The sequence below is a fragment of the Nematostella vectensis genome, chromosome 4 (genome assembly GCF_932526225.1).
Source record: "Nematostella vectensis chromosome 4, jaNemVect1.1, whole genome shotgun sequence".
Taxonomy (NCBI): Eukaryota; Metazoa; Cnidaria; class Anthozoa; order Actiniaria; family Edwardsiidae; genus Nematostella; species Nematostella vectensis.
The window spans coordinates 1,888,264-1,906,639 of NC_064037.1; the positions used below are offsets into that span (position 1 = coordinate 1,888,264).

The window sequence follows — 18,376 nt, forward strand, 5'->3', positions numbered from 1 at the left end:
GATAAGCCGCCGCTGATTCTCAAGATACCGTTATATTCATATTTGGTCATGGGTAGACAATAGAGGGGAAAATAAGGACTAAGGGTTTTATTGTGTGATAAGGACAGCGACAGTGAAGGCATAGAGAGATAGATACCACCTCTTTTACAGAAGCTGTCAATCAAACAGTCCATTTCTAGTTTACATGTCTCGTATCTAATAAGACGATACCTGAGTAATGATGATTAAAGGATAAGAATTAAGAAGATTATTAAGCCTATTATTTTTAAATGAATAAACTGTTTCGGCCAAAAAAGTTTTATATATATCATAGAGACTAAAAAGTTATACCAAAGAGAATTCGAACTCCAAACCAGTTTATTGTTTATACTTAACTACAGTTTCGAGTGATTAACAGCAAAGCAGCTTACAAATCTGTTGGGCTTTTGATATTATTCGTGTACAGCCGATTTCAGTTGGCTGATACTGTATGAGTTGATTCTCTTAGTTTTGTTTCACATAAAAGTCCGTTTCGAGTTGATCAGCTCTGTGACTTTTTTTCATGTCCCCTCATGTTTCCCCTCTACTATCTCCATCTCTTTTTCAACTCACACATTACTAGTCTGACCTGTTTCCAATAATGACGATAACCTGTTTGACTGGTTATGTAGCTCATCGCGCGACGACATCTAATTGGTCCTTGAACTCGGTGAAGAGATCTGTTGGGCTTTTGATATTATTCGTGTACAGCCGATTTCAGTTGGCTGATACTGTATGAGTTGATTCTCTTAGTTTTGTTTCACATAAAATCCGTTTCGAGTTGATCAGCTCTGTGACTTTTTTTCATGTCCCCTCATGTTTCCCCTCTACTATCTCCATCTCTTTTTCAACTCACACATTACTAGTCTGACCTGTTTCCAATAATGACGATAACCTGTTTGACTGGTTATGTAGCTCATCGCGCGACGACATCTAATTGGTCCTTGAACTCGGTGAAGAGTCGTTGAAGACGAATATTTGTACCTTGAATGATAAAAAACATCCACTTGTGGTTAGACATTCTCGAGATCATCATTTGCCAAATGGTAATGGTTACTTCGAGTAATAATTTAAGTACATCTCTTCAGCAAGCACTTACCTATAATGGGGAGAATTTCGACTAAAAGGTCGCGTCTTTTGAAGCTCTGTTAAAAAATGCAGACAAGAATTAACAATGACTGAAAGAAGAAATAACAACACCCTTCCTGCCTTTGGTAATAATCTACGCGTCCATTTACCTTTGAAAACATTTCTTTTAAGGGCTGTGTAAATACCTTTCGTATGCGACGTTAGATATACTTGCACCCCCCTCCCCCCCCTCGGAAACGTAGCGACCGATCCTTCACCTATACAAACTGAATATCTAGGATCCCTCCTATGACTCTAATGGCATTAAATAATTACTTGCCAGTTTGTTTTCTCTCTCGTGCGGTGAAGTTGTCCCATCAAACAACTTACTTTCATTTAACTACCTTTTTGGTAGTTAATTCTAATACTTATAAGGAATGTTGGAGGGTCATTGAACTACTTTAGTTGTTTGCGGCGTCGGCAAAATCGCAAGCGTTGTATTCTGACACGTATCCGCTATTGCTGTCTTACCAGAACCTTCGGGTTCCACCCAGTTCGTTTATCTGAAACATTGCTCCTGTAAAACGAAAAATTAAAACAGGTCAATAGTATAATTGCCCATTACTTTAGTATCTTCATAAGCTTTAGGTAAAAGTTGCTCGAATTATCTGCGATAAATTTGCAAGCTGTCGCAGGGAAATTGCCGCGAAATCGCAGCTAGTTTGATGCGACAAAAATGCTATTGTAAACGGGTCTTATAGGGGCACTCGCACGGCTGTTTTGAGGAAATGGGAAAAATATGAAATATGATATGGACAAGTTAGGCAGAACGAGGTGAAATCTCGTCTGCAATGCAAATCAAATACAGACGATCTAGTCGTCATATTCCATAAAATTTCAAGGATTGAGTAAATCGAAACCCAAAAGTAATATATCCATCAGTTTTCATCCGCTCGATTGTGTTACGTTAAAACCACAAAATTGTAGTTTAAAGATCAAAGGTCATTCAGTAAACCTGGGTAGCAACTTCGCTAAAATTATGCTTTAGAGTGCCCCGATAAAAGAATCAGCATGAATAACATAATGTCTTTAAGCAAAAAAACTTTAAAGCACTTTACAACACTAAGGGGTGTTAGGAAACAAAAGCTAGTATAACCTGTGTGGCGGTCCCAGGAGGTCTTCGCAGATCTCCCTCAGTCTTGACTCGCACCCTATAACCACGCACAAGTTAGTCCTTACACTGCACATTTAACCCTGATAGAAACCTGCCACAGGGTTACAGCACATCAGGGTTATATCCTCAGCTTGTGTGAGCTAAAAAGTAGGGCAAAGGATATTCTAACTGTTCTAACTAGTAATTTGCGTAGGTCTGAAGTACGGCAGAGGGTACCCGTGCACCAGGAATTTTACCGGCTCACGAGAGATAACATAAGGAAGGCACAGGGTACCCGTGCATCAGGACTTTTACCGGCTTACGAGAGGTAACATAAGGAAGACACAGGGTACCCGTGCATCAGTACTTTTACCGGCTTACGTGAGGTAACGCGCAAAGCACAGGGTGCCTGTGCATCAGGACTCTTATCTGCTTACGTGAGAAAATGTACGTATGTTGAGCTCAAGGCACAGGGTGCCCGTGCATCAGGGCTCTTACCTGATTGTGCGAGGTAACGTAAATATGTTAAGGAAGGCACAGGATGCCCGTGCATCAGGACTTTTACCGGCTTACGAGAGGTAACATAAGGAAGGCACAGGGTACCCGTGCATCAGGGCTCTTACCTACTTACGTGAGGTAACGCGCAAAGCACAGGGTGCCCGTGCATCAGGACTCTTATCTGCTTACGTGAGAAAACGTACGTATGTTGAGCTCATAGCACAGGGTGCCCGTGCATCAGGGCTCTTACCTGATTGTGCGAGGTAACGTACATATGTTAAGCGAAGGCACAGGTACCCGTGCATCAGGGGTCTTACCTGGTTGTGCGAGGTAACGTACGTTTGTGGAACGTAAGGCACAGGGTGCCCGTGCATCAGGACTCTTACCTGCTTGTGCCAGGTAACGTACGTAAGTCAGGAGCCAAAAATGATACTCGTCTGCAGATCCTAGCGTCAGGCATACTGATAGCTGGTTCTGTGAATGATGAGCAACAAATATATGTGAATCAATAAATAAATACAAGTGAATCATTTAACAAATACACGTGAATCATTAAACAAATAACAATCTGGCGGCCTGTGGGTCACATCGGTCGAACATGAAATCATGATGCTTATCGAATGTTTGAGTTCAAATGACCACAAAACTAGAAAAAACCACTGCCCTTGCACCTTAATCTATTACCTAAACTCTCCTACACGTCTCCGGTCTACCTGTGGGGCGAGCTGTGAGGAGAGTTTGAACCTCTAGCCAGGGGACAATCGGGTTACTGTTATCTCTCCATAATCTTTTGGCAGATAGAAGAATGCTTATGTGTTCTAGTGAAAGTGTAATGCAATGTATTTTCTTTTTCGTGCCGCTTTGTTTTTCTAATTTGAAAACATATTCACTCCTCAAAGGCCTAAACCGACCAAGCACTTTCGCCCCAATTCAAGGCAACAACTTACTATAGTTCCATTTTACACACAACGACTAGATCACAAGTTTCTCGTCCATTTATGACTTATTTTCATGCTTATAAAAAAATGAACTTTACATCACAACATTGGCAGCTTTAAAACCTGAATTTCAAGCAAGAATTTCCCTTTTTCCTTTTTTTTGTCATTTTTATCCCCATTTCAAATGTCAATGAAGGCTAATTCACTCGTTTGCAAATTTTAAAATCTAAATCTCCGCTTGTTTGTTTTTTGTTTCTGCTTTTTCCCCTTTTGAGATTATCCAATGGAGAATTCATTCATTTGTTAACCATTGCATCGCAAACTTTAAAATCTGAATTTCAAACCCCAGATTTGCCTTGTGCTGTTTTGTTCCTCTGATTTCCCTTTTCAACCTTTCAATGCAGGACTAATTCGCTTGTTCCCCTTAAGAAAGAACTCATAAATCCTCCCTTTCACGACCCTGATGATTTACCCATTCACAATAAGAGCAAAACTGTTGGCGGAAGGAGGAACACTGCGCCCACGCTAAATACAACCACAAACAGCAGGACGCCAATGGCACACCGCTAGGTTCCCGTTAGATTAAACTTCCCTGGGTCTTGTAATCAAAGAATTCGTTTAGATTGAAACCCTTTTTTCTAGCCCCGTGCGCCGTGTGGTCAACATGATTTGTGGCGAATAAAACTTCACTAATGCCTCTAATTTGTGAAATTAAAATTAATATTATGTACGATTCATCGGGAAGGCGCGATAATTGCCTCGTATCAGAGGTTTCAGTACTTGAAAACCTCGTATCAGGGGTTTCGGTACTTTGAAAACCTCCTATCAATGGTTTCTGTACTTGAAAACCTCGTATCAGGGGTTTCGGTACTTTAAAAACCTCGTATCAGGGGTTTCGGTACTTGAAAACCTCGTATCAGGGGTTTCTGTACTTTGAAAACCTCGTATCAGGGGTTTCTGTACTTGAAAACCTCGAATCAGGGGTTTCAGTACTTTGAAAACCTCGAATCAGGGGTTTCGGTACTTTGAAAACCTCCTATCAAGGGTTTCTGTACTTGAAAACCTCGTATCAGGGGTTTCGGTACTTTGAAAACCTCGTATCAGGGGTTTCGGTACTTTGAAAACCTCGTATCAGGGGTTTCGGTACTTGAAAACCTCGTATCAGGGGTTTCGGTACTTTGAAAACCTCGTATCAGGGGTTTCGGTACTTTGAAAACCTCGTATCAGGGGTTTCGGTACTTTGAAAACCTCGTATCAGGGGTTTCTGTACTTGAAAACCTCGTATCAGTGGTTTCGGTACTTTAAAAACCTCGTATCAGGGGTTTCGGTACTTTGAAAACCTCGCATCAAGGGTTTCTGTACTTGAAAACCTCGTATCAGGGGTTTCTGTACTTGAAAACCTCGTATCAGGGGGTTTCTGTACTTGAAAACCTCGTATCAGGGGTTTCGGTACTTGAAAACCTCGTATCAGGGGTTTCTGTACTTTGAAAACCTCGTATCAGGGGTTTCGGTACTTGACAACCTCGTATCAAGGGTTTCTGTACTTAAAAACCTCGTATCAGGGGTTTCGGTACTTGACAACCTCGTATCAGGGGTTTCTGTACTTTGAAAACCTCGTTTCAGGGGTATCGGTAATTGAAAACCTCGTATCAGGGGTTTCTGTACTTTGAAAACCCCCTATCAGGGGTTTCGGTACTTTGAAAACCTCCTATCAGGGGTTTCGGTATAACAGAATCTAAAAGACTGTAGTTGAAGACCACTATATTTTGTGTATACAAGGTCATTCCTACTTGGTGTTTTATAAGACAAGCAGGATATCGAACTGAAACCTTGGAAATATTGAATGCCAATATACAGCTTACTAATATTAAGTTTATAATATTTCCAAGTTTTCAATTTGCATGAATTCTTGAAAACAATTACCCGGATACCGCCTGTCACGTTTGGATATAGGAGAAAGGTTTATAAATGTGGGGGCTAACAAAGACTGTTTGAGCCCTTCCCAGGAAATGAGACTCACCTCCAGGTGTGACATAGTGGCTGTCTGCTGTTTGCTCGGGTTGGAACGGAACATGCGGCCTCCCTGACGAGCCAATCTGCAACAGCAAACATACATATCACTTGATAGCCTTTTGGTAGAGCAATTAAGTGACCACCCCCCTTGAAACCCAGGGCTTCGAATCGGTAAAATACAAACCACACTGGGTTTTCGAGATTGTAAAGTAATCTTGGCTGCCAACACACATACACAACCTCACGTACACGCTCACGAAAACCTTCCCGTACACCCCCCCGTACACCCACCCGCACACGCCCCCGTACACCCTCCAGTGCACCCTCCTGTACACGCCCCCGTACACCCTCCCGTACACCCACCCGCACACGCCACCGTACACGCCCCCGTACACCCTCCTGTACACCTTCCTGTACACCCTCCCGTACACACTCCCGTACACCCTCCCGCACGTTCCCGCACGTGCACGTTCCCGCGCACGTACCGCTCCCGCACACGAGAGCATTGGCAAAGGACAGATGATAAGCGTTACCTGGTGCTGTGGCCCTGCAGCTGGGCCAAAGGACCGCGGGCGCAGAACGGGTCCTGGCGGAACATGGAAGCCTGGTAATCGGCATTTAGAAGGAGCGGGTCCTCAGCACGAACGAGCTGGATCCTAGCCAATCAGAAACGTCGTAAGAAAGTTAAGTCAAGACCGGTATTGTTGTTATTCTTAATCAAATTTTCTACTTACCAGGCTCCCACGCAAGGCTCAAACGAGTACGAGGCTTGGTTCGAGAGAGTGAGTACAGGATAGCCTCGTTCTGATATTGAGGTTCGCGCAATAGTGACGTCACTTCCGGCTAAAAAAGAGCACAACTAGTAGTAAGAAGAGAATTCAGATGCGTAAAGCAATGAGAGTAAAAGCTTACCCGGAAGGATCGGAAAGACTGACTCGTTTTTCACTACGACAGAAGAAGACTTGGTGTCCCTGAAATACAATGTTTAACAATTTCTCGTATAACTGTTTTATGCTTACAGTCCCCAAAGAGTCAAATACAGCCTACCAAACGTAAACACCCCCTGATGACGTCACTACTAATACGTGGTGACCGCTGGCTTGAAGTACGGAGGCGCAAGATTCTAGCATGAGAGGCGGCTGGAGCCTAGTGGGCAAACAAAATGATGGTATTGTTTTAGTTTGAGGAGTTTGGAAATTCTTGGATATCCTATAGAGCAATGCTATCCAAATATTTGGTGATTTTAGTAGCGGTAGTGATAACGGTGCTTGTGGTGTTAATGGTAACGGTGGTTATGGTGGATAGGGTGGTAGTTGTGATGGTGATGTTGGTGGTGGTGTTGACGGTGATAAAGGTGGTGGTGGTGTTGATGTTGATGGATGTGGTGATTCTGATGGTGATAGTGGTGTTGATAGTGGTAGTTGTGATGGCGATGGTAATGATGTAGTTGATAGGGTTGTAGTTGTCGAGGTGTTCTATGCCATGGATGGTGATGACGAGGTGTTCTATGGCATGGATAGTGATGATGAGGTGTTCTATGGCATGGATAGTGATGATGAGGTGTTCTATGGCATGGATAGTGATGATGAGGTGTTCTATGGCATGGATAGTGATGACGAGGTGTTCTATGGCATGGATAGTGATGATGAGGTGTTCTATGGCATGGATAGTGATGACGAGGTGTTCTATGGCATGGATAGTGATGACGAGGTGTTCTATGGCATGGATAGTGATGATGAGGTGTTCTATGGCATGGATAGTGATGATGAGGTGTTCTATGGCATGGATAGTGATGACGAGGTGTTCTATGGCATGGATAGTGATGATGAGGTGTTCTATGGCATGGATAGTGATGACGAGGTGTTCTATGGCATGGATAGTGATGACGAGGTGTTCTATGGCATGGATAGTGATGATGAGGTATTCTATGGCATGGATGGTGATGATGAGGTGTTCTATGGCATGGATAGTGATGACGAGGTGTTCTATGGCATGGATAGTGATGATGAGGTGTTCTATGGCATGGATAGTGATGATGAGGTGTTCTATGGCATGGATAGTGACGATGAGGTGTTCTATGGCATGGATAGTGATGACGAGGTGTTCTATGGCATGGATAGTGATGATGAGGTGTTCTATGGCATGGATAGTGATGACGAGGTGTTCTATGGCATGGATAGTGATGGTACTTACCTCCTTCCAGAAAACGAAAACACGCAAAGACTTTTATTTGCACAGGCCACGCACACAATATTCCTACAAAAAGATGAGAAATGCTGTAATATCCCCTATGGTAATTAAAGAGGCAAGTGTTCCACAGGGGACGAGGACGTTGTAGACGGCGTAGACTAATTAGTTCTTGCCTGTTATGAATACCATTGAATCCCATACACAAGGCATCTCGAAATGGTGTAGCAACATTGACATATAGAAGGCTATTCAATACTTACATATGTTAATCAACATGCATGTACACATAACACAGGTCCTCTCGGTACCCCCCTCCCCTACAGATCCACTGTAAACTTCATTGTCATGAGCTACTTGGTCTAATTGTTCAAGCGACTTTTTGGGTGATTATTATTAGTGGTAAAATAACATGACAGTTTTCAGCTCATCACACGAGAGAAAGTGTTGACAATTTTGGCGGGAGTTCTCCACCAAAGTGCTCATGTGACTAGTTAGCCCTGTAGCATTTCACCACCTACTGGTCTATGACCTGTTTGACATGAATAAATCTTCAAGGTAAGACCATTTTACCTGCTTCCCGCCAGCGCGATACCAGGGCTCGTGATCATGGCTTCCCAGGATGCCTTGCCCGCTGAAATACACTTGAGCACGTGGACACTTGACGCTGTAAAAATGTTTATAAAGGAAGGAACAACATAAGCTCTTTTTGGAGGTGGAATTAAGGTTCACAAATAGATGGTATCGCAACAGTATATATTAGAACAATTGGTGCCCTTGGTCTGACTGGCCTATGAAAGACAAGCACGCGGGAATACCTATAAATAAAATACGAGTTTCTCCAAGACCCAAATTGACTAAAACTAGACGTACCTGAAGATGTCAGGGTATTTTCTAACTCGATAGTGACGGTATCATCCTCGCTTCCACCACCGATCTACAAAAAAAGTGAGTGCCACCGAACATGTGACATCGAGCACGTGACTGCAAGAACTTGACATTAAGTTAGTGCCACCGAACATGTGACATCGAGCACGTGACTGCAAGAACGTGACAACAAGTTAGTGCCACCGAACATGTGACATCGAGCACGTGACAGCAAGAACGTGACAACAGGTACGTGTCAACAAGTAAGTGCCAACAAGTACGTGCCATCGAACATGTGACATGGAGCACGTGACAACAAGTACGTGTCAACAAGTACGTGACAACAGGTACGTGTCAACAAGTACGTGACAACAGGTACGTGTCAACAAGTACGTGACAACAGGTACGTGCCAACAAGTACGTGACAACAGGTACGTGCCAACAAGTACGTGCCACCGAACATGTGACAATAGAGCACGTGACTGCAAGTACGTGACAACAAGTACGTGTCAACAAGTACGTGACAACAGGTACGTGTCAACAAGTACGTGACAACAGGTACGTGCCACCGAACATGTGACATCGAGCACGTGACTGCAAGTACGTGACAAGTACGTGCCACCGAACATGTGACATCGAGCACGTGACAACAAGTACGTGACAACAGGTACGTGACAACAAGTACGTGACAACAAGTACGTGACAACAGGTACGTGACAACAAGTACGTGACAACAGGTACGTGACATAAAATACGTGTCACCGAACATGTGACATCGAGCACGTGACTGCAAAAACGTGACAACAAGTACGTGACAACAAGTACGTGCCAACAAGTACGTGCCAACAAGTACGTGACATCAAGTACGTGCCACCGAACATGTGACATCGAGCACGTGTCAACAGGTACGTGCCACCGAACATGTGACAGCATGTACGTGACACAAGGCATTACATACGTGATAAAAAGCTCCTAAAAGTATCGCACTGTGAGCGCCTTTTTAACAACCCTTTAAATAATTAGTTAGTTAAGACATTTTTTATTAAGAGTGACACTATGCCTCCTGGAATTGTTCAGCTCAACCTTTGTAATCCTTTGTAATTGCAGGCACATTAGTGGCTATTTGGAGCGTGTTCACACACGCTTTAAATCTAACCTAGGTTGGGTAGTTACTCCCTAGTTACAACCTAGGTTGGGTAGTTACTCCCTAGTTACAACCTAGGTTGGGTGGTTACTCCCTAGTTACAACCTAGGTTGGGTAGTTACTCCCTAGTTACAACCTAGGTTGGGTGGTTACTCCCTAGTTACAACCTAGGTTGGGTGGTTACTCCCTAGTTACAACCTAGGTTGGGTAGTTACTCCTAGTTACAACCTAGGTTGGGTGGTTACTCCCTAGTTACAACCTAGGTTGGGTAGTTACTCCCTAGTTACAACCTAGGTTGGGTGGTTACTCCCTAGTTACAACCTAGGTTGGGTGGTTACTCCCTAGTTACAACCTAGGTTGGGTAGTTACTCCCTAGTTACAACCTAGGTTGGGTGGTTACTCCCTAGTTACAACCTAGGTTGGGTGGTTACTCCCTAGTTACAACCTAGGTTGGGCAGTTACTCCCTAGTTACAACCTAGGTTGGGTGGTTACTCCCTAGTTACAACCTAGGTTGGGTGGTTACTCCCTAGTTACAACCTAGGTTGGATAGTTACTCCCTAGTTACAACCTAGGTTGGGTGGTTACTCCCTAGTTACAACCTAGGTTGGGTGGTTACTCCCTAGTTACAACCTAGGTTGGATAGTTACTCCCTAGTTACAATCTAGGTTGGGTGGTTACTCCCTAGTTACAACCTAGGTTGGGTAGTTACTCCCTAGTTACAACCTAGGTTAGGTAGTTACTCCCTAGTTACAACCTAGGTTGGGTAGTTACTCCCTAGTTACAACCTAGGTTGGGTAGTTACTCCCTAGTTACAACCTAGGTTGGTAGTTACTCCCTAGGTTGGTAGTAACTTTTTTTTAGTTGGTAGTTACTGGTAGTAACTACCCAACCTAGGTTGGGTAGTTACTCCCTAGTTACAACCTAGGTTGGGTAGTTACTCCCTAGTTACAACCTAGGTTGGGTAGTTACTCCCTAGTTACAACCTAGGTTGGGTAGTTACTCCCTAGTTACAACCTAGGTTGGGTAGTTACTCCCTAGTTACAACCTAGGTTGGGTAGTTACTCTCTAGTTACAACCTAGGTTGGGTAGTTACTCCCTAGTTACAACCTAGGTTGGGTAGTTACTCCCTAGTTACAACCTAGGTTGGGTAGTTACTCCCTAGTTACAACCTAGGTTGGGTAGTTACTCCCTAGTTACAACCTAGGTTGGGTAGTTACTCCCTAGTTACAACCTAGGTTGGTAGTTACTCCCTAGGTTGGTAGTAACTTTTTTTTAGTTGGTAGTTACTGGTAGTAACTACCCAACCTAGGTTGGGTAGTTACTCCCTAGTTACAACCTAGGTTGGGTAGTTACTCCCTAGTTACAACCTAGGTTGGTAGTTACTCCCTAGGTTGGTAGTAACTTTTTTTTAGTTGGTAGTTACTGGTAGTAACTACCCAACCTAGGTTGGGTAGTTACTCCCTAGTTACAACCTAGGTTGGGTAGTTACTCCCTAGTTACAACCTAGGTTGGGTAGTTACTCCCTAGTTACAACCTAGGTTGGGTAGTTACTCCCTAGTTACAACCTAGGTTGGGTAGTTACTCCCTAGTTACAACCTAGGTTGGGTAGTTACTCTCTAGTTACAACCTAGGTTGGGTAGTTACTCCCTAGTTACAACCTAGGTTGGGTAGTTACTCCCTAGTTACAACCTAGGTTGGGTAGTTACTCCCTAGTTACAACCTAGGTTGGGTAGTTACTCCCTAGTTACAACCTAGGTTGGGTAGTTACTCCCTAGTTACAACCTAGGTTGGTAGTTACTCCCTAGGTTGGTAGTAACTTTTTTTTAGTTGGTAGTTACTGGTAGTAACTACCCAACCTAGGTTGGGTAGTTACTCCCTAGTTACAACCTAGGTTGGGTAGTTACTCCCTAGTTACAACCTAGGTTGGGTAGTTACTCCCTAGTTACAACCTAGGTTGGGTAGTTACTCCCTAGTTACAACCTAGGTTGGGTAGTTACTCCCTAGTTACAACCTAGGTTGGGTAGTTACTCTCTAGTTACAACCTAGGTTGGGTAGTTACTCCCTAGTTACAACCTAGGTTGGACGCTCAAGTATAAGCAAGGCATTAATATCAATACAGATAATGTACATGTGGCTCTCGGAAAATTATTAATTGATTACAAACATACATGCGAATTTGATGCGCTCTTACCTCTAAGGACAAGGTTCTCTCCGGTGCGGGAGATGGTATGCAGACGGTGTGTCGGGTAGCAGACGAGACGACTGTCATGTTCACATCCGCATCATGCTCGTCGCGGCTATGCCGAGTCTAAAACAATGACACGCGGCGCTTACTAAACAAGGTTACTAAACAAGGCCAACCACGATGTAAACAATAACAAAGAAGTGGACGAAAAACATTCTTTAAGCTCCGAGTAAACGGCCCTTGAAGTACTGCTGGTATAATTACACGTGCAGTGTGCACAACGTCTCCTATGCAATTCCATTCCTCCCCCAAATTATGTCACGCAGCCCCCGACCTCTGTCACGCAGCCCCCGATCTCTGTCACGCAGCCCCCGATCTCATAATTTAGTTCAATTATTGTTTTCAATGTAGTAGGGCAGGTATTGTGTTTCTCACTGATTTCAAGTAGAGCTACGTTTTGATGCATAGTTTACTATAAGACGAGACTTACCGTACTTGCAGTAGCGGTTGCTTTTGCTGAAAGAAATTATAAAACACAATAGATTAGAAATTGTGCCACAGATTATGTCAAGGACATTTCTTAAGAATGCTCTTTATTCTCTCTTAATGCTCCACCTTTTAAAGAATGTCGATCAGACAATTGTTTATAATTTCAAATACATCGTTTCGTGCATGAAACCTCAAAATAATCACCAACGATTGAATTTTAATACCTTCTTAACGATATTTTATTGAAACTATCTCAGTAACTTGCTTGAATTAGTCGATGGAAAAGGATTCTTTTAGTTGGTCGGTATCGGGTGGGGGCTTTCCTCTAAATAAGAATGCCACGAGTTTTCTGTAGACCAATCCGCCTGAAGGGGAAAGGGGAGATAAAAACTAACCGCAGAAAAACTGATACTTCCTGGGGCCATAAAAAGTACTATTTCACCCTAACAGCTATAAAGTTATACGAAAATCTATTTGAATCGCGTTCTCTTCGAATCTTTAACGATTGTACAATATTTGCTAATCCAAAGTTGAATGTTTCTTGGGATTTTTCAAAATTTTACCCGTATAAATATACAGGTAAAACTGGAATAAAATCCTACCCGACTCCCTCTCTTTCCTCGCTCGCTTTGTTCCCGACGTTTGAGTATCAGCTTTCCGCTTGACAGCGGTAGTCGTGGCCACAGGTGATGGTGGGGTCACTGTGGTCACTGCAGGGGAGGGCCTGGAGGCGACTGTGGGCTTGGGAGTAAGAGTGTCTATTTTATCCTGTGCTTTTTCTGAGGGTTTTGGTCTGTAATAAAAACAAACAAATAAAGTTAGCAGATCTTCAATAATGGGTCAAATTAAGCCCCTCCGAATGCTTCGTTTCTTACGTGCTCATGTGCATGTTGCTTAGCAGTTTTTAATAAAGGTGACAATATACCCGAACCATGATGCAATGCGCCAGCTTATATCAATCCCAAGGCCAAATATTTGTCATTCTTAGCCAGCTACGTTATTCTATACAAACAACTCATCTTGAAAATGTTGAATATCGTTGTAAAGTAAGGGTGTCGAGCTCAATAAAATAAAGATTTACCCCAGTGAAGTGGTGCTTTTGCTGGGATACTTTTAGGAGGAGGGGAGGTGGCACTTATTCCAAGGTCGAAGGGGGCAGCTTATTGGGGAGATGGCACTTATTTAAGGTCGAAGGGGGCAGCTTATTGGGGAGATGGTACTTATTCCAAGGTCGAAGGGGGCAGCTTATTGGGGAGATGGCACTTATTCCAAGGTCGAAGGGGGCAGCTTATTGGGGAGATGGCACTTATTTAAGGTCAAAGGGGGCAGCTTATTGGGGAGATGGCACTTATTCCAAGGTCGAAGGGGGCAGCTTATTGGTGAGGTGGCACTTATTCCAAGGTCGTAAGGGGGCAGCTTATTGGGGAGATGGCGCTTATTTAAGGTCGAAGGGGGCAGCTTATTGGGGAGATGGCGCTTATTTAAGGTCGAAGGGGGCAGCTTATTGGGGAGATGGCAATTATTTAAGGTTGAAGGGGGCAGCTTATTGGGGAGATGGCAATTATTTAAGGTCGAAGGGGGCAGCTTATTGGGGAGGTGGCACTTATTTAAGGTCGAAGGGGGCAGCTTATTGGGGAGATGGTGCTTATTTAAGGTCGAAGGGGGCAGCTTATTGGGGAGATGGCGCATATTCCAAGGTAGAAGGGGGCAGCTTATTGGGGACGTGGCCCTTATTTAAGGTCGAAGGGGGCAGCTTATTGGGGAGGTGGCGCTTATTTAAGGTTGAAAGGGGCAGCTGATTGGGGAGGTGGCGCTTATTTAAGGTCGAAGGGGGCGGCTTATTGGGGATGTGGCTCTTATTTAAGGTTGAAAGGGGCGGCTTATTGGGGAGATGGCAATTATTTAAGGTCGAAGGGGGCAGCTTATTGGGGAGGTGGCACTTATTTAAGGTCGAAGGGGGCAGCTTATTGGGGAGAAGGCACTTATTTAAGGTTGAAGGGGGCAGCTTATTGGGAAGGTGGCGCTTATTTAAGGTTGAAGGGGGCGGCTTATTGGGGACTTGGCACTTATTCCAAGGTCGAAGGGGGCAGCTTATTGGGGAGGTGGCGCTTATTTAAGGTTGAAGGGGGCAGCTTATTGGGGAGATGGCACTTATTCCAAGGTCAAAGGGGGCAGCTTATTGGGAAGATGGCACTTATTTAAGGTCGAAGGGGGCGGCTTATTGGGGAAAAGGCACTTATTTAAGGTCGAAGGGGGCAGCTTACTGGGGAGATGGCACTTATTTAAGGTCGAAGGGGGCAGCTTATTGGGGAGAAGGCACTTATTTAAGGTCGAAGGGGGCAGCTTATTGGGGAGAAGGCACGTATTTAAGGTTGAAGGGGGCAGCTTATTGGGGAGGTGGCGCTTATTTAAGGTTGAAGGGGGCGGCTTATTGGGGACATGGCCCTTATTTAAGGTCGAAGGGGGCAGCTTATTGGGGACGTGGCACTTATTTAAGGTTGAAAGGGGCAGCTTATTGAGGAGGAGGCACATATTTCAGGTTGAAGGGGGCAGCTTATTGGGAGGAGGCACTTATTCCAAGGTCGAAGGGGGCAGCTTATTGGTAAGGTGGCACTTATTGCAAGGTCGAAGGGGGCAGCTTATTGGGGAGGTGGCGCTTATTTAAGGTCGAAGGGGGCAGCTTATTGGGAAGGCGGCACCTATTCCAAGGTCGAAGGGGGCAGCTTATTGGGGAGATGGCACTTATTTCAGGTCAAAGGGGGCAGCTTATTGGGGAGGTGGCGCTTATTTAAGGTCGAAGGGGGCGGCTCATTGGTGAGGTGGCACTTATTCCAAGGTCGAAGGGGGCAGCTTATTGGGGAGGTGGCGCTTATTTAAGGTCAAAGGGGGCGGCTTATTGGGGAGGTGGCGCTTATTTAAGGTTGAAGGGGGCAGCTTATTGGGGAGGTGGCACTTATTTAGGGTTGAAGGGGGCAGCTTATTGGGGAGGTGGCGCTTATTTAAGGTTGAAGGGGGCAGCTTATTGGGGAGGTGGCGCTTATTAAAGGTAGAAGGGGGCAGCTTATTGGGGACTTGGCTCTTATTTAAGGTTGAAAGGGGCGGCTTATTGGGGACGTGGCCCTTATTTAAGGTCGAAGGGGGCAGCTTATTGGGGAGGTGGCGCTTATTTAAGGTTGAAGGGGGCAGCTTATTGGGGAGGTGGCGCTTATTAAAGGTAGAAGGGGGCAGCTTATTGGGGACGTGGCCCTTATTTAAGGTCGAAGGGGGCAGCTTATTGGGGAGGTGGCGCTTATTTAAGGTTGAAAGGGGCAGCTGATTGGGGAGGTGGCGCTTATTTAAGGTCGAAGGGGGCGGCTTATTGGGGACATGTCGCTTATTTAAAGTTGAAGGTGGCAGCTTATTGGGGATGTGGCTCTTATTTAAGGTTGAAAGGGGCGGCTTATTGGGGACGTGGCCCTTATTTAAGGTCAAAGGGGGCAGCTTATTGGGGAGGTGGCGCTTATTTAAGGTTGAAGGGGGCAGCTTATTGGGGAGGTGGCGCTTATTAAAGGTAGAAGGGGGCAGCTTATTGGGGACGTGGCTCTTATTTAAGGTTGAAAGGGGCGGCTTATTGGGGACGTGGCCCTTATTTAAGGTCGAAGGGGGCAGCTTATTGGAGAGGTGGCGCTTATTTAAGGTTGAAGGGGGCAGCTGATTGGGGAGGTGGCGCTTATTTAAGGTCGAAGGGGGCAGCTTATTGGGGAGGTGGCCCTTATTTAAGGTCGAAGGGGGCAGCTTATTGGGAAGGTGGCACTTATTTAAGGTTGAAGGGGGCAGCTTATTGGGGAGGTGGCACTTATTTAAGGTCGAAGGGGGCAGCTTATTGGAGAGGTGACGCTTATTTAAGGTCGAAGGAGGCAGCTTATTTAAAGGAGGGCGCTTATTCGAATCATTACGGTATATATTACATATATTACACTAGCTTTTCCAGCTGAGTGATTGGTGTCTACCATAGAAAACACACGATCACACTAGCTTTTCCAAAACACAGCTAAGTAAACATGAAGTGACACTGAGCTGAGTTAGCACAAAGTTAAAATTTGTTGCTTAGCAGTGAAAATGTCAACTGACCTGTTGATTATGGGCACTTTCTCGCTCATTCGAGAGTCCAATGGAGACATATTCTGAAAAATACAAAGCAATGTAATTAATTCAGTAGTAATTGTTACTTGCTTGTGACTGGTACAGTACATGTTTCGTGATTCCTGTAGATAAATTGAGGTGGGGGAATAAAAGCTTAAGACAGCCAAAATTATTACACTCTTAGTGTTTAAGTAAATTCAAAATGCATAAACAACTTATTTTTCCAGGAAGCACCTTTTTTGGTTGATATAATCATATTTGGGAGTGTTCTATTCGTGGGTTTCCAGTGTGTCTAAGTGCACATCATGATATCAAGTCTAACTTGATATCTTTTTTATGTTGAGTGTGATGTCTGTTTTTAAGGGCACGTAGGTTACAAGTGTGTTTGTGCATAGATGAGTGCAGTTCCCTGTGGAGTTGTGCTTATCCTGATAAGTGGGTAGCCTGTGGAAGGTTGTGCTACAACTGTTTGTGTATACACTGGGTATAAATGAATGGGTAGCCTGTGTTTTTACATCACTTTGTAGTTTTACCTGTAACGTTGTGTATACCCTGAGTGGGCAGCCTGTGTAGTTGTGTATATCCCTATGAGTGGGTAGCCTGTGTTTTTATAAGGCACCTATTTGTAGTGTTACCTGTGTAGTTGTGTATACCCTGATGAGTGGGTAGCCTGTGTAGTTATGGTGCACCTTTGTAGTGTTACCTGTGTAGTTGTGTATACCCTAATGAGTGGGTAGCCTGTGTCATTATGTTGCACTTATGTAGTGTTACCTGTGTAGTTGTGTATACCCTAACGAGTGGGTAGCCTGTGTTGTTATGGTGCACCTTTGTAGTGTTACCTGTGTAGTTGTGTATACCCTAATGAGTGGGTAGCCTGTGTCATTATGTTGCACTTATGTAGTGTTACCTGTGTAGTTGTGTATAACCTAACGAGTGGGTAGCCTGTGTAGTTGTGTATATCCCTATGAGTGGGTAGCCTGTGTTTTTATGAGGCACCTATTTGTAGTGTTACCTGTGTAGTTGTGTATACCCTGATGAGTGGGTAGCCTGTGTAGTTATGCTGCACCTATGTAGTGTTACCTGTGTAGTTGTGTATACCCTAATGAGTGGGTAGCCTGTGTAGTGTTACCTGTGTAGTTGTGTATACCCTAATGAGTGGGTAGCCTGTGTCGTTATGTTGCACCCATGTAGTGTTACCTGTGTAGTTGTGTTTATACCTGATGAGTGGGTAGCCTGTGTAGTTGTGTATACCCTGTGTAAGGTTGTGCTACAACTGTTTGTGTATACACTGGGTATAAATGAATAGGTAGCCTGTGTTTTTACATCGCTTTGTAGTGTTACCTGTGTAGTTGTGTTTATACCTAATTAGTGGGTAGCCTGTGTCGTTATGTTGCACTTATGTAATTTTACCTGTGTAGTTGTGTATACCCTGATGAGTGGGTAGCCTGTGTAGTTATGTTGCACTTATGTAGTGTTACCTGTGTAGTTGTGTATACCCTAATGAGTGGGTAGCCTGTGTAGTTATGTTGCACATATGTAGTGTTACCTGCGTAGTTGTGTATACCCTGAGTGGGTAGCCTGTGTAGTTGTGTATACCCCTATGAGTGGGTAGCCTGTGTTTTTATGAGGCACCTATTTGTAGTTTTACCTGTGTAGTTGTGTATACCCTAATAAGTGTAGTCTTAGTTTCCGT

General features: G+C 44.3%; 1 protein-coding gene and 1 long non-coding RNA gene across 5 annotated transcripts; both read right to left on the bottom strand.

The window, feature by feature from the left end:
* Positions 1 to 72: 72 nt before the first annotated feature.
* On the bottom strand, positions 73 to 16,724 carry LOC5509203 (protein HIRA; the record flags this gene model as incomplete). Of its 2 annotated transcripts, XM_048726157.1 has the most annotated exon segments (18): positions 340 to 668; positions 952 to 1,002; positions 1,118 to 1,163; positions 1,618 to 1,663; positions 2,243 to 2,297; positions 3,124 to 3,211; positions 5,696 to 5,771; positions 6,222 to 6,344; positions 6,423 to 6,531; positions 6,601 to 6,659; positions 6,736 to 6,834; positions 7,882 to 7,944; positions 8,449 to 8,542; positions 8,749 to 8,812; positions 12,079 to 12,195; positions 12,563 to 12,588; positions 13,164 to 13,354; positions 16,672 to 16,724. In XM_048726157.1, coding segments are annotated over 18 exon segments (1,377 nt in total), but the record flags the coding sequence as incomplete, so codon positions are not given.
* Positions 8,820 to 12,061, bottom strand: LOC125561781. Of its 3 annotated transcripts, XR_007307493.1 has the most exons (5): positions 11,744 to 12,061; positions 11,329 to 11,669; positions 11,193 to 11,254; positions 10,778 to 11,118; positions 8,820 to 10,703 (listed from the first exon to the last, which is right to left on the bottom strand). It is a non-coding gene; the product is annotated as an uncharacterized LOC125561781 (long non-coding RNA). The 3 variants fall into 3 exon arrangements; XR_007307491.1 differs by having other exon boundaries at positions 8,820 to 11,118; XR_007307492.1 differs by having other exon boundaries at positions 8,820 to 11,118; positions 11,775 to 12,060.
* Positions 16,725 to 18,376: the final 1,652 nt, after the last annotated feature.